This window comes from Cetorhinus maximus, chromosome 19 (genome assembly GCF_964194155.1).
Source record: "Cetorhinus maximus chromosome 19, sCetMax3.hap1.1, whole genome shotgun sequence".
Taxonomy (NCBI): domain Eukaryota; kingdom Metazoa; phylum Chordata; class Chondrichthyes; order Lamniformes; family Cetorhinidae; genus Cetorhinus; species Cetorhinus maximus.
The window spans coordinates 11,345,994-11,361,894 of NC_135897.1; the positions used below are offsets into that span (position 1 = coordinate 11,345,994).

Below are 15,901 nucleotides of genomic sequence, written 5' to 3' on the forward strand. Positions count from 1 at the left end.
CCTGTTTTTCACCCACTTTAGTATTTGCAGATTTTTTTTACAAACAGTTCTCAATCTGGGGTCTATGGAGACTTTCAAAGGGGCCGTGAGATAATGTGAAAGTGGCTACTGAGCATGGCAGCCTTTGCTAAAGGATGACATGGGTGACTGTCCAGGACACTGAGGTCAGGGCTTAGATTAAACTTTGCCACCACATAACCACTCAGGTCCACTGCCGCTGCTTAAGAAGCTGAGCTTCTTGGTTCTTGGTTGAAAGGCCTGCACGGAGTGAAATAACAGCCTCTTTCATTGGTGCACTGTCACTTAAGCACAGAAAGCTGTCAAACTAATTTAATCTCAGACCACCCTTCTGCCAGTCTGCTGGTGCCTTGCAGGTTTGCTGCTCCACCAGATTGAGTAAATCAAGTTCTGTTTTTAATTACATTGGATTTTTACAGGTGTATTGGGGGAACCACATTTTGCAACTCCGTCCACTTTTCCATGAGAAACAAGAAATATTGGCTTTTATATGAAATGATTTATGAGTCTCGTTTTCAAATATCACACCAAGAAATAGCAGACCCTGCAATGAGAAGAGGTACACCCTGATATCTGTACATACTGATATCTAAATAAATGTTTCTTAAAAGCGTTGCTTAAACACTTTACATGCAGCACTTTCACGAGTATTATACAATAATTTAGGGGGGCAGGGGTTCAAGATTACTAATCCATTTGAAAAGAGATCCTTCAACCCAAAAAAAAGGTTTGAGAATCACTGTTTTGTATCCCTCCACTGCTGACCAGTTTTACACTGACCAGTTTTCAGTAGTTTAACAAATTCACTGGGACTGGAGTCTCTTGATTCACTGCCCTCACCTCTTCCCTCCTGTTTATCCTTTAGTAAACAATCCCAGCTTACATCTTGTGTTCAGTTTTGCTGTGAAATTATTAATAATTTAAAGATATTATTAAATTATTGTATCATTCTTTTTGTTCCTAGTTTTTGCTGCATTTTTATAAAATAGTAGATTATATTATAAACATGCAGCAAAATCTGGGAACAAAAACTGACTGGGCAGCAAAAGAATTGTCTGAGGAGTAATAGTTGTGTAATATAATAATAAAGTAATTAATATAATGAATATTAATCATAGACATATACAATCTTTTTTTATTCTTTCACTGGTTAAAACCAGCGACGCCCACATCCCGTAAAATAATAAAAATATATAATAATTATTATTATTATTGATAATAATAACAATCTGCAGGCTCTTGGGTGATGGGCTATTTATTTCCAGCCGGAATGTGAGTTGAGGTCCCAGTTGCTGCTCGGGATTCTTTCCGCGGTGCACAAGGGGCCTGTGCAACCTGCCTCCTCTTCCCCGCTCCACTTCCGGGGTTTCGCAATTCTGCGACATGGCGGCAGCGGCTCTCCAGCAGGAGCCTCTGGAGGAAGAGTTGACCTGCCCGGTGTGCCTGGAGATTTACACGGATCCGGTGATTCTCAGCTGTAAACACAGTTTCTGCCGGGCCTGCCTCGAGGGGGTGTGGAGGGAGCCCGAGTCCGGCACCTACTGCTGCCCCCAGTGTCGAGCAGGCTCCCGGGTGAGGCCCACCCTGGAGAAGAATTTCCAGCTGGCCAACATCGTGGCCAGTTACCTGGCTCTGGATCCCTCCCAGGACGCGGTCCCCTGCACCTATTGCACCAAGAAAAGGCGCTCCGCCCTTAAAAGCTGCCTCCAGTGTGAGGTCTCCATGTGCTCCATGCACCTCAGGTTGCACCAGGAGAACGTGGTGCTGAAAAGCCATCCCCTCACAGACCCAACGGCAGACATGGCGATTGGCAAATGCACAGAGCACCAGAAGCTGCTGGAGATTTACTGTAAGGAGGATGCTGTCTGTGTCTGCAGCCTCTGCGCTTTAATAGGAAGCCACAAGGGCCATGACTTAATCAGCATTAGTGAAGCAGTGAAGGAGTTGAGGGTATGTGTGTGCTAGTGAAAATATATTTGCTCTTTATTTCAATTAGATAGCTAGATAATTGGTTTATTGAAAAATCACCATGGTTATTTTAAAAAATTCATTCATGCTGGCTAGGCTACCATTTGTTGCCCATCCCTAATTGCCCTTGAGAAGGTGGCAGTGAGCCGCTTTCTTGAACTGCTGCAGTCTCTGTGGTGTAGGTACATGCACAGTGTTAGGGAGGGAGTTCCAGGAGTTTGACCCAGTGACAGTGAAGGAACGGACAAGTCAGGATGGTGAGTGGCTTGGAGGGGAACTTCCAGGTCATGGTGTTCCCATGTATCTGTTGCTCTTGTCCTTCTAGGGGGTGGTAGAGGTTGGGGTTTTGGAAGATGCTGTTGAAGGAATAATGACAATGCAGATAAAACAACCATAATTTGCAATGGTTATAGTCAATCATTAAAATAAAGTATAAAATAATGATTGCATAATTATGAACATTTCAATATACAAATAATTCCAGTATGTTGCAAAATCCAGGCCTCCTTAATTTGCAGAATAAAAATGAAAGGTCTCTGCATTTTGTATTAAAGTCCAGGGATCATATGTTGTCAGGTTGAGTTCATTAAATTCTCAATCATTTACAGACGATTTGAGTCTGGTGTGTAACAACATGCAATGACTGTTTCTCTGCTCCCTGTTAGAATAATTTGAAAGATCAACAGGAGAAGCTCAGGATCAATGCTGAAGCTTCACAAGTCACCCTTGAAGATCTTCAGAAAGAAAAGCAAAATGCTTTGGTGAGTAACCCAACTGGTCGGTGGATTTAAGTATAAAGCTTCAACATATGGTGTCAGCTGTGGCTTAGTGGGTAGCATTCTCACCTCTGAAGTCAGAAGTACCTGGTTTCAAGTCCTACTTGAGGCGTGAGCATGTGGTCCAGGCTGACACTCCAGTCCAGTACTGAGGGAAGGGAGCACTTTTGGAGCTGTCATCTTTCAGATGATACATTAAACTGAGGCCCTATCTAAAATGTCATGGCACTATTTTGAAGAAACGCCAAGGAGTTTTCCTGGTGTCCTGGCTAACATTTATCCCTCAGTCAAGTACATTATCCATTCGTTAGCAGATTGCTTTCTGCGGAATCTAGCTGTGCACCATTTTAACTGCTGCTTTTCTTGCATTCTACACATTGACTACACTTTAAAGGTACTTCTCAGGCTACATTGTGCTCTGGGACGTACGCTGTTGGGATAGAAATTAAAGTCTTTCTTTACTTTTGTTTGTCAAGCCTATTTGATGTCCAATGAGTTAATGAGATGCACATTGACTCAGAATCAAGTGCAAAGTCCAGTCTAGCATTGGGAGCAGGTGACCGCAACATCTGTCTAAAGATCGGAAAAATCAGTTGGGTTTCAATTCTTGTCCTGTGTTAGAAGCATATGGATAGCTGATAGAGAAAGATGGAATCACGCTGAGCTGTACTGTTTCCCTGTGGTTAATTTACAGTCTGTGCTGATTTGTAAATGGTGATCATTTAACTAAGGGAAGCTTCTTCAGCTAAGCCATCCCTCTGCGCACCTCGGATGGAGTGATTGAACCACAGGGTGAATAGACAGGACTGGGTGGTAGCCAGAGACTGAATATGAATATCAGTGGTCCTGTGGTTCCATACCACTCCGCCCATTCCTCTTGTTTGAGGCCCATATGAAAATTCGTGCAGTGGACACAATTTCAGTGGGGAATTTTTTTTCTCAGCGTGAAAGGGACGGAAGCAGGGTGGAATTGCTCCCTATTTGCTGTAATCTTCTCTCTGTTTAATGACATATCCCCAACAGTGAGAGAGTATGTGAGAAAAGAACAAAATATTTGCATTTATATAGTGCATTTAATGACCTCAGGACAAAAAGCACTTTACTGCCAATCACTGTTGTAATGGAGGGAATTTGTGCAGAAGAAACTTCCACATAAACAGATCGTCTGTTTTAGGTGTTGGTGGAAGGATAAATATTGATCAGCAAACCTTCTGTTTTTTCTCGAATAGCATTCTGAATGTTTTATGTCCGCCTAAGAGGACAAACATTGCAATGCTCTCTCAGTACAGCACTGGAGGGTTAGCCGAGAGCTCAAGTTTCTGGAGTGGAGCTTGAACCCACGACCTTCTGATCCATAATGATCGTGCTACCCACTGAGCCACAGCCGACATCACTAATGAAGAAGAGAGTGTGCAAGATCTGTATTGTGTAATCACTAAATCTTTGCTACTGAAGGCAGCAATAAAGGAGAAGGAAATAAACGTTGAGGAGAAGTATGAGGCTCTCAGACATCAGATTGACAATGAAGAGAGAGAAGCCTTTGAAGAGCTGGACAGGGAGCAGACCCGTGTAACAGCAGAGATTGACGCAAGGATCCTCAACCTCCAGAATGCGGCAAAAGAATTTGAGAAATCTCTGACTGACCTCAACAAGCTTTCACAAAAGTATGATGACATCCTCTTTATCCAGGTAATGAATATTTTAATGCAATGATTGGCGGGGCAGGGAATCAAAGCAATTAATTACAATAAATTATAAACCACAGATTAGTAATGATCACTGAATATATTTATTAAATCAAGAACCTTCATTTATGTTATTTGTGCTTAGTAATTTGTCTTAGTGTCAGTCTGGATATCTATCTTTGTTAGCTTGCTCTACAAATACAAATCTTTCTGTTTCTTATGTGTTTCTCCTCTTGATGACTGACTGTCAGTGCATTAGTCCTGTATGAGTGCTGGACTCAGGCGTGTGTGAGATAGTCGGAGAAGGACACTAAATTAGGTTTGGGAAGGTGGCTGAGCTGTAGGCGCGGGCAGTGTGTTTCAGTCTGGAGTGATTCATAGTCAAGTTCACTCCTCTCCTCACTCAATCTCCAAACAAATTCTGATAAAGCACATTTGTGGTTGGGAATGGGAAACCTAGCCCATTTGTCCCCTCCCTGTCCAGGAGATTCTTGTGTTGATGCCCAGCTAAAATCAGGGAGCTATATGTGCTGTTCAGGAATAATTCAGTCTCTTTGTGGGATAAATCCATTTTCAGCAGCTTCCCTTTGAGTTACCTCCAGGCGATTCTATTTAATGTTCATGTAATTGCTGTAATTTGCACACTCTGCCTTAGTGTTTCCAAGGTGTTCTCTGAATCTCCTTAGTAATGGCTGGGTAGCTTTCTCAGCTGGATGGGCAAGTGGAGGTTTAGATGGTTGTGCAGAGGGTTGCTCTTCTATGACTGTGTTCAGCTTTCGAAACTGATGACAGCCCTCTTTCTCACTTTCCTTGTCTTCCATCCATCAGGCTGTTTGTCTGGTAACCTGTTTGGGGAAAATAGAAAGCCAGCAACTTCTGTCCCCAGTTTTCATATAAAAAAAAACCAACCCATTCCCTTGATATGGATTCCCTCCTTTTTCATGACCAATGCCTCAGACTCAACTGAACATTTGCAAACTTAGCATCTTGTTTGCGCCTAAGCTTAGTTTCAGGCTCCACATGCTCCCCACCACATGGATTGCCTACTCCCACTGCAGTCAGTCGCTGCTGAATTCCTTATCCATGACTATCACCGCTGTATTGGTGCTCTGGCTGCTCCCCCATTTTCCTCCCTTTCTAAACTCTGCCCCAAATATCTTCTCCAGCACTAAATTCTGCTCACCCATTGCCTCTATTACCTCTCGCCAATATTTGTTTCCAATCCCTTGTCATACTTCATTTAAAATCCTCTTTTTGTAAGACTCTCCATGGTCTCCCTCTACTCTCTCTGCAATCTCCTCCTGACCTAAACGCTGTTTCTCCTGACAGGGATAGTGCGGCTGAGCTATTTCCCATGTCACCGTTCCCTGCCCCGCTCCCGAAGCAGCAGTGCTTTCAGCTACCTAGCCCATACAGGCTGAAATATTCTCCTTAAAAACCCCTCTCATCCTTTAAGTGACTTCTCCATCAAGTCATCAGGCACCCACTAATCTCTCCCATTGGGGCTCGACGTGTATATCTGGGATATTCCTTTTGTTAACATATAACATAGATAAATGTGGGATAATGGTGGCTCTGTGGCCATAGGGGCTACAGCCACCCTTTCAGTATGTTTGAGCCTGGTCGTGTTCAATCTACACATTCTGTCTGACACCAGTGTTCTCTGTCTATTTTGTTTCAGGAATTTAACTCCATTGCTGCACGGTAAGTGAAAACCAGCTCATAACCTACAGTAACACTGAAAGTCATCACTAAACAAACACGTTGTCTCCCCCCCCCACCCCCAACCCCCTGCCCTTTAAATGGTATAAAACCCATCACATTTCTACCTCCTTGAATTCTGAAGTAGAGTTATGTGGGCTTGAAGCATTTAACACTGTTTGTCTATCCACAGTTGCTGCCAGACCTGCTGAGTATATCCAACACTTTTTTAATTTCAGCCTTCCAGCATCCACAGTGTTTTGCTTTAATTTTGTACTATTTTACATATCTATCAGTTTAAAGAGGAATGTAGCAACACAGCCAGTCACAATACTGCACACTTGTTGAAATATAATTGTATGTTTCCTCTGATTTATGCTTGACTCTATTAGTAAGTACATGCAGGCAGACCATGCTTGTAGAGCCTGGGTCTGCTTGGTCTTAGCGATCTATAGGGGTTACTACAATCCACCTTAGAATTGGCAGATTTTGTATTAAACATCCATGTGGTGAATGGGACAAACTTATTGCAGTTCCCTCTCCCAGAGTATGAATAAATTTGTCTATCCATTGTCCCTGTGCTTGTGCTCAGGTAGGTATGCATGTATGACATTTGTGCTTTCTTATTTTACGGGTTGCAGCTGGAGGCAGACGGATGTAACTGAGACATTTTTTTTCTGTCAGAGAAATGTACAAAGTATAGGGGGGGGGTCAGTGACATCACCACGAGACCACTGTCTCCCTCCAAAGCCTGTCACTAGAGAAAAGGTGGGTAAAGGCTTGATTTTGGTTTCCTTGTCAATCGTTTTTGGAACTGATTGTGGCATAATCATAATGTCCTTTTTGGGGAAGGAAATTTGCCATTCTTACCTGGTCTGGCCTAGACGTGACTCCAGATTCACAGCGATGTGTTTGACTCTTAACTGCCCTCTGAAATGACATAGCAAGTCATTCAGTTCAGGGGCAATTAGGGATGGGCAAAAAATGCTGGCCCTGCCAGCGACACCCACATCCCATGAAAGAATAAAGGAAAAAAATATTTGAGTGCTGCATTGGTTTGTGGCACTGACCTGCTTGTCTACATTGAGTGAAGCAGCACCCACCAAGGCAGTCACATCTCCCACTTTGCAAAGAATCAATCCAGGCACAGCCCCTATATGATATATAAGTATGGGAATGCGAGAGAGCACAGAGAGGGTAAATGTTACACCAGTCAGTCCAAAAATTAAAATGGGTCAAAAACAGCACACTCCTTCATTCTCAATCACCTAATGTATTGGCACACCTGGGAAGTTTAACTCTACTCTTGTCTTCATATTCCATTGGATAGAAAGATCCCACGACACTAATTGAGAAAAGTAGGGGGTTCTCCCAGAGTCCTGGCCAACATTATTCCTGCAGCCAACATCACCATAAAACGACTGATTATCTGATTACTCTTTCTGGGACACTGCTGGTGTAGCATGGCTGCTCTATTTGCCTACAGAAAAAGTCAGTATTCAAAATGAATAATTTTAGTTGCATAAAATGGTTTGAGACATTTCAGTGTGACAAGGTGCTGCGTAAATGGCATTATTATTTTATGAGCAATACTGCTCAATATATTCAAGACCTGACTGGCTGCTTGTGAATAATTATGATTGGACTGTGTTTCTCAGGGCACTCCAGTTTGACAGGACCAGTTGCAATGGGTGTGATTCTCATGTAAAACGTTGTGAAACTGAGTGTCTAACCAAAAGGATAGGCAGATTAGTTAAGTATCTGATTTGACCAGAATAGACTGCCTTTATTGAACTGACCCTGAAGGAGGTGTTTAATGTTTTGTATCTAACTTTAGATTTGGTCAATGTACTTTTGTATCTTTTATAGAAATTTTTGTACTTGAGATGACCTTCTGGTAAAAATTTCAGCCACAGTATTATTTCACATGTCCTATTTTCATTTCATCCACACGTCATCTCACTGCTGCTACACATGTTTCCAGCTTGAAGGATATCTCGTTGCCACTTACATCAGCACCTTATACTTTGGGTAGTACGCAAATAAATGACCCAATAAAATGTACAGTTGAGGGGAATGAAGAGCTGAGGAACAGACAGATGATGGTCAAACTCTGTAAGTATCCTACAGAAATCTATTTTTCATGGTCTTGCTCCCTGTTCACAAACCGTTCTTCACTTTTCTGTCAAAGTTTCCCATTCAATTCTACTGCTTCAGCTGTCACAGTATAGCTGTAATCTGTAACCATCAATTGTCTCTGTGTAATAATCATTCTCCCCTAGTTAGTGCCATTTTGTATATCAAAATTTATCTATATTATTTGAGCGCAGACAAACTGCAGAATTTAGTAATGAATACTTGACCACTTCACGTGAAACAGTTTAGAACAACACTGTACAAAGGAGGTCAGCATATCTTTTGGTGGAGAAATGAAATGTTCAGATGTTCACATTGTGGCTTCTTAGTAAAATATTTGGACAGCTCCCAAGTAGGAGTGCTGTGGTTAAGCCAGGTTCAGTGTATAAATATATTACCACATGGTGGCAGATTGGAACTGGGATATCTTGTAGTCTCTTGTTTAATGGGAATGTTATTGGTAACAATGCAGAAACTGAGCTGACGCTTGTGTTACGTAGCGCGCAATGAAAATTGTTAATAATAACACTTTCAACAAAGAAAAGCACCCCAGGCACTCAGTTTCCCACCCAAACCAGTGCTGGTGGACAGGCAAGTGGGAATGGGATCTTGGACCGCTGGGGGGTCTGCTATTGTGTGGCCCCGAAAGAATTGTCCCCAGGAATGACATGAGGAAGCTTGGAAGGAGTGAGAAAGAGACTGAAGGTTTCCTCGAAGGGCTGGAGGAGCTCGCCGGCTCTGGAGTGGAGCAGTGAAATGGAAACAAAAACAACCGATTTTACTGGGCCTCTCCTGGCCCTAGGTCCTGGTGGGAAAGTCAGGACAGCTCCCACCCCCCCTGCGAAGGTCTAGAGTTCAAATTGCATTTGGCTGCTGCCGAATTCGTTAGCACCTTATCTGCATATTTAAAGCAGGTGCCACTCGCCTGCTCTAAAGAGCAGGTTAAATGTGCTGGGATCAGAGACGTATGTCACTGTGGCCATTTTGCCTGCCCTTCAGACACACAATTCTCACTAGAAAGCTTTGTAAGAAAATACAATAAACCTGCATTTCTATAGCACCATGTCCCAAGTGGTTTACAATTTTGATAATTGCTGTAACCGTTCTGCACAGGAGGCCATTCAGCCCGTCTTGTCTGCACAGGCTCTCCAAATGAGCCACTTTGTGCCATTCCCACACCTCCCTGTAACCCTACACATGCTTCCTTTTGAGGAAATGTGGCAGCTGATTTGCAAGCAATTAATAAATGACCAGATCGTCATGTTGGTTGAAGGATAATGATTGGCCAGGACAGTGGGGAGAATTCCCCTGCTCTTCAAGTAGATCTTGGAGATTTCAAGTAGGGGATCTTTTATGTCCACCTGAGAGCTAGAAGGGGGCCTATGTTTAACATCTCATCCAAAAGACAGCATCTTCGACAGTGCAGCACACTCTCAGCACTGCACTGGGAGTGTCAGTCTGGATTATGTGCTCAAGTCTCTGGAGTGAGACTGGAATCCATGATCTGACTCAGAGGTGACAGTGCTACTAATAAACCAAGGCTAATTTGTAAACAAACTTGGAAGCAGATTACTTTAAGATGGTAAAATTGCATGATATTTATTAAGAAACAAACTCTAATACTCTGCAGGAGGTGAACAAGTCATTTACCTCACTATCTCCTTTTTACTGACAGATGGACAGACACCAACTCTAGACCCAGACACAGCAAATCCCTATCTCGCTCTGACAGACAATAATAGAACGGTATCAGCCTCGAGTCAGATCCAGGTGTTTCCCAAAAGCGCACAAATCTTTGACCGGTGGCCACAGATCCTTGGCGCTCAGGCTGTGAGTTGTGGCCGATCTTACTGGGAGATCAAGGTTAAGGAGGGTGACGGGGCCTGGAGCATAGGAGTCTGCTACAAGAGCATCAGCAGGAGAGGAGCAGGCAATGAATGTCTGCTGGGCTTTAATGACAAATCCTGGTGCATTCACTCTGGGTCAGACACCCTTTCCAGCTTACACGATGGGAAGAGAATCGCCATGAAGGCAGAAAAGCCCTCCACATTGGGAGTCTATATTGATTTTGAAGGCGGGATAATCTCCTTCTACAGTGTGTCAGGGAGTGAACTAACCTTATTACACACCTTCCATGGAACGTTCACTGAGCCTCTCCACCCAGCGCTGCGAATTCGAATTGGGGTAACTCTATCCGTGTCTGTTCTGAAGTGATTGGTACAACTGTAATACACCGCGTTCCACCATCTCTTTTATTTTTACTGAGGAAACTGCCTTTGTCATAAAGATCTGAACCTTGTGCCCTTACGCCCCTTCTCTGCTATGTTTTGTACCTGGGACACCAAACCACAGCATCCACACAGCTGGGTGAGATGATGTAGAGACAATGGTAGCTCCACCAACTGCATTTATGAACTGAGTTCCACGTTCTGTCTGCAACAACATTTTTGCTGCATGACTGGCCCCATTCCCGCTGGTTCAAATTCTACCTAAATAATTTTTAATCCTTCTAAAGAGCCACTGAAGTACAATCCATGTGCGCCAGAACCAGAGTCTTGCTTCAAACCATAACAGACCTATATAATGTCTTATGGGTCTATATAAGATTATATATCTATATGTTGTGAAATCAAATGGACTCTATCAGCCGGATTGGTAAAAACAGAATTACTTCAGGAGGGAAAGACAAAACACAGATACTGTCTGGAAATGAGGATTAGATACGAGAATTGCAGCCTGCCTCTCTGTTAGAGATTGTCAGATCAGACTCGAATTGAAGTGGGCTCATACCTCCCTTCTTTGAGATGTTGAATACACATGCAAGTCGGGGATGCCTGTTGCGTGCTTTAGTGTTGCTCTTGTAACTCGACAAGAACAGTCAAATGGGCAAGCTTCTGAGGTGCAATGAGCATTTTGTTAGCAGATTCCAGTCAGACGGGGGAATAATTGTGATTGCTGTTCCCCAGTGTTAAAGATCTGAACTTTTATGCAAAGTAATTCTCTCTGATCTAACCCATCAGCAGTCAGTTGTCCTGAACAGAAGATAATTGTCTGCAGTAACATCTGCAGCATGAAAGAATCTTTTTTGCCATAAAGGTTATACACTACTAGTCCAGTGGTATATATGCCAACAGCTGGACTCTATGTGACTAGCACAAGAATGTAGCCTCACATACCAAGAAGTCAACAAAAGCCTTGAAGTTTATGTAGGAAATTCATTCTGAAGATGTCTGATATCTGTAATACTGGCCAATATTTGCTGTATACTTTTATTTCTGTATGGTTGTAATTTTTGTAAATAAATTTGATTACTGGTTCAATAAACCTTTGAGTGTGTAGCTGTATGATCTCCAGTGCAGAGTTTCAGATTATATAAAGTGAGCCTGGTTATGAAAACTATCTTTTCCTAAAATACATTCCTTTTAAATAAATGGACTGAGCTGAATCTGGTATTTGTGTAACTGATGTGCGGTTCTCTAAGGGCCCTCCGCCTATTCTGTAACTAGAAACACGATCACAACACACGGGTGGTTTTACGAATACCATCTTGGTCATAAAGCCTCACTCCCACCAGGAAGGAGTCCGGTTTCACTTATTTCCTTGAGTGTGTGTATTGGCTGTCATGAATGTGAGACCAAGATGGACAAAAGTGAGGCATGCTGTTGGCACAACAGAAAATCTCAATTTAAACATGGTGAGTGGGCTAAGTAAGATGGCAGAGCCTAAAGACTTACAACAAGGCTACAGCACAGAAACAGGCCATTCTACCCAAGTGGTGTATGTCATGTTGATGCACTAGAAGAGCCTCCTCTCTCCAGCTAGCTGTCTCCTTCTATTCATTTCTCCCTCGTATGTTTATCCAGCTTCCCATTTGTCTCAACCACTCCTTGTGATAACAAGCTCCACATTGTCACCACTCTGATTAAAGAGTTCCCTCTTGGATTGATTAGGGATGCCCAGTTTGGGTTCTGCCAGGGCCACAGAGCTCCTGACCTCATTACAGCCTTGGTTCAAACATGGACAAAAGAGTTGAACTCGTCAGGTGAGAGTGACTGCCCTTGACATCAAGGCTGCATTTGACCGAGTGTGGCATCAAGGAACCCTAGCAAAGCTGGAGTTAATGGGAATCGGAAAAAACTGTCCACTGGTTGGAGTCATATGTAGCACAAAGGAAGATGGTTGTGGTTGTTGGAGGTCAGTCATCTCAGCTCCAGGACATAACTGTAGGAGTTCCTCAGGGTAGTGTCCTCGACCCAACCATCTTCAGCTGTTTCATCAATGACCTTCCTTCATAAGGTCAGAAGTGGAGATGTTTTCTGATGATTGCATGATGTTTGTGACTCCTCAGATACTGAAACAATCCATGTCCACATGCAGCATGACCTGAACAATATCCAGGCTTGGGCAGACAAGTGGCAAATAATATTTGTATGCACACAAGTGCCAGGCAATGACCATCTCCAACAAGAGAGAATCTAACCATCGCCCCATGGCATTACCATTGCTGAATCCCCACCATCAACATCCTGGAGGTTACCATTGATGACACAAGATAGGTAGGAAAGCATCTTGTGAAGAGAATATGAGGGAGGTTGCAGATGGATATAGATAGGTTGAGTGAGTGGGCAAAGATCTGGTAAATGGAGTTCACTTTGGCAGGAAGAACATAAAAGCAGAGTGTTACTTAAATGGAGAACAGCTGTATAATTCTGAGGTACAGAGGGATCTAGGTGTTCTAGTACGAGTCACAAAAAGTTTATGTAGCTACAGCAAGTAATTAAGAAGGTTAATGGAATGCTATCCTTTATTACAAGAGAGATTGAACATAAAAGTGAGGATGTTATGCTTCAGTTATACAGGGCATTGGTGAGACCGCATCTTGAATACTGTGTACAGTTTTGGTCTCCTTTTTTAAGGAAGGATGTAAATGCATTGGAGGCGGTTCAGGGGAGGTTTACTAGATTGATACCTGGAATGAGCAGGTTGTCTTATGAGGAAAGGTTAGACAGACTGGGCTTGTTTCCACTGGAGTTTAGAAGAGTGAGGGGTGATTTGATTGAAGTATACAAGATCCTGAACGGTATTGATAAAGTGGATGTGGAAAGGATGTTTCCTCTTGTGGGTGAGTCCAGAACTAGGGGGCACTGTTTTAAAATTAGATGTCACCCTTTTAGGACAGAGATGAGGAGAAATTTTATCTCAGAGGGTTGTGCAACTTTGGAACTCTGCCTCAGAAGGTGGTTGAGGCGAGGTCATTGAATATTTTTAAGGCAGAGGTAGATAGATTCTTGTTAGGCAAGGGAATCAAAGGTTAACAGAGTTAGATGGGAATGTGGAAATTGAAACACAAGAAGATCAGCCAAGAACTTATTGAATGGCGGAGCAGGCTCGAGGAGCTGAATGGTCTACCTCAGTTCCTATTTCTTATGTTCTTATTGACCAGAAACAACTGGACTAGCCATATAAATACGGTGGCTACAAGAGCATGTCAGAGGCTAGGAATCCTGTGGCAAGTAACTCCTGACTCCCCAAACCCTGTCCACCATCTACAAGGCACAAGTCAGGAGTGTGATGGAATACTCCCTACCTGCCTGGATGAGTGCAGCTCCCACAACACTCAAGAAGTTTGATACCATACAGGACAAAGCAGCCCACTTGATTCGTACCACATCCACAAACATTCACTCACTCCACCACCAATACACAGTGGCAACAGTGTGTACCATCTATAAGATGCACTGCAGGAATTCACCAAGGCTCCTTAGATAGGACCTTCCAATCCCATGAACACTACCACCTAGAAGGACAAGGGCAGCAGATAGATGGGAACATCACCATCTGGAAGTTCCCCTCCAAGTCACTCACCATCCTGACTTGGAAATATATCACCGTTCCTTCACTCTCGCTGGTCAAAATCCTGGAGCTCCCTCCCTAACAGCACTGTGGGTTACCTACACCACATGGACTGCAGCGGTTCAAGAAGGCAGCTCACCACCACCTTCTCAAGGACAATTAGGGATGGGCAATAAATGCTGGCCCAGCCAGTGAAGCCCACATCCCGTGAATGAATTTTAAAAAACTTATATTTATGGCCCTTACTTTTGGACTTCTCCCAGAATTGGTAACATTTCCTGTATGTCTACCCTATTTCGAACTTCAAAGACCTCTATCACATTACCCCTCAGGCTTTGAGTGAGAAAAATGGCCCAGCCTATTCAGGCTTTCCTGATTAAAGTTTTTTTTCTGTTTTAATTTCATCCCTGTGAATTTTTTACACATTTTTCAGCGCTTCTATAGCTCTTTATAATGTGGAAACCAGAACTGTTTGTAGTCCTTCAAGTGCGATCTAACCAAGGTTCAAAATAAGGTTAACATCATTTCTCTACTTTTCAATTCTCTAAAAATGTTTCAGTGCTTGGTTTGCTTTTTATTATTGTGATTAACCTGGGTAGGTACATTTACATTTGTGAATCTGTAGTCCTCACATCCCTCTGATCCTCCACCCTATTCAGACTCTTACTAACCAAGCAGTATGCAGCCTCTTTAGAGTCATAGAGTTATACAGCACAGAAACAGGCCCTTCAGCCCATCATGCCTGTGCATGACTAACACGGCAAAGGAATACACAATGAATGGTAGAACCCTAGGAAGTACAGAGGATCAGAGGGATCTTGGCGTACATGTCCATAGATCCCTGAAGGCAGCAGCACAGGTAGATAAGGTGGTTAAGAAGGCATATGGGATATTTGCCTTTATCAGTCGAGGCATAGGATATCAGAGCAGGGAGGTTATGTTGGGGCTGTATAAAATGCTAGTTAGGCTACAGCTGGAGTACTGTATGCAGTTCTGGTTGCCACACTACAGGAAAGATGTGATTGCACTGGAGAGGGTGCAGAGGAGATTCACCAGGATGTTGCCTAGGCTGGAGCGTTTCAGCAATGAAGAGAGACTGGATAGGCTAGGGTTGTTTTCCTTAGAGCAGAGAAGGCTGAGGGGAGACATGGTAGAGGTGTACAAAATTATGAGTGGCATAGATAAGTAGGTAGGAAGAAACTTTTCCCATTTGCGAAGGTGTCAATAACCAGGGTCATAGATTTAAGGTAAGGGGCAGGAGGTTTAGCGGGATTTGAGGAATAATTTTTCACCCAGAGGGTGGTTGGACTCTGGAACACACTGCCTGAGGGGGTGGTAGATGCAGGAACCCTCACAACATTTAAGAAGTATTAGATGAGCACTTGAAACGCGATAGCATACAGGACTACGACTGCTCAGAATTAAATTCCATTTGCCACTGCTCTGCCCATTTTACCAATCCATCTATATTGTCCTGTAGTCTAGGGCTTTCCTCCTCACTATTTACAACACCACCAATTATCATGTCATCTGCAAACTTACTGATCATACCTCCTATATTCACGTCTAAATCATTAATGTACACTACAAACAGCAAGGGTCCCAGCACTGATCCCTGCAGTACACCACTCATCACAGGCTTCCAATCGCAAAAACAACCTTCAACTATCACCCTCTGCCTCTTGCCACTAAGCCAATTTTGGATCCAATTTGCCAAATTGCTCTGGATCCCATGGGCTCTTACCTTCTTGACCATTCTCCCAT

General features: G+C 43.2%; 1 protein-coding gene across 1 annotated transcript; it reads left to right on the plus strand.

The window, feature by feature from the left end:
- Window positions 1–1,347: 1,347 nt before the first annotated feature.
- On the plus strand, window positions 1,348–11,609 carry LOC144693642 (E3 ubiquitin/ISG15 ligase TRIM25-like). The gene is made up of 6 exons (XM_078563492.1): window positions 1,348–1,968; window positions 2,652–2,747; window positions 4,218–4,451; window positions 6,129–6,151; window positions 8,133–8,263; window positions 9,960–11,609. The coding sequence occupies exons 1-6, from the start codon at window positions 1,402–1,404 to the stop codon at window positions 10,496–10,498; spliced, it is 1,590 nt and encodes a 529-aa protein (XP_078419618.1). The 5' UTR covers window positions 1,348–1,401; the 3' UTR covers window positions 10,499–11,609.
- The last annotated feature ends 4,292 nt before the right edge of the window (window positions 11,610–15,901 follow it).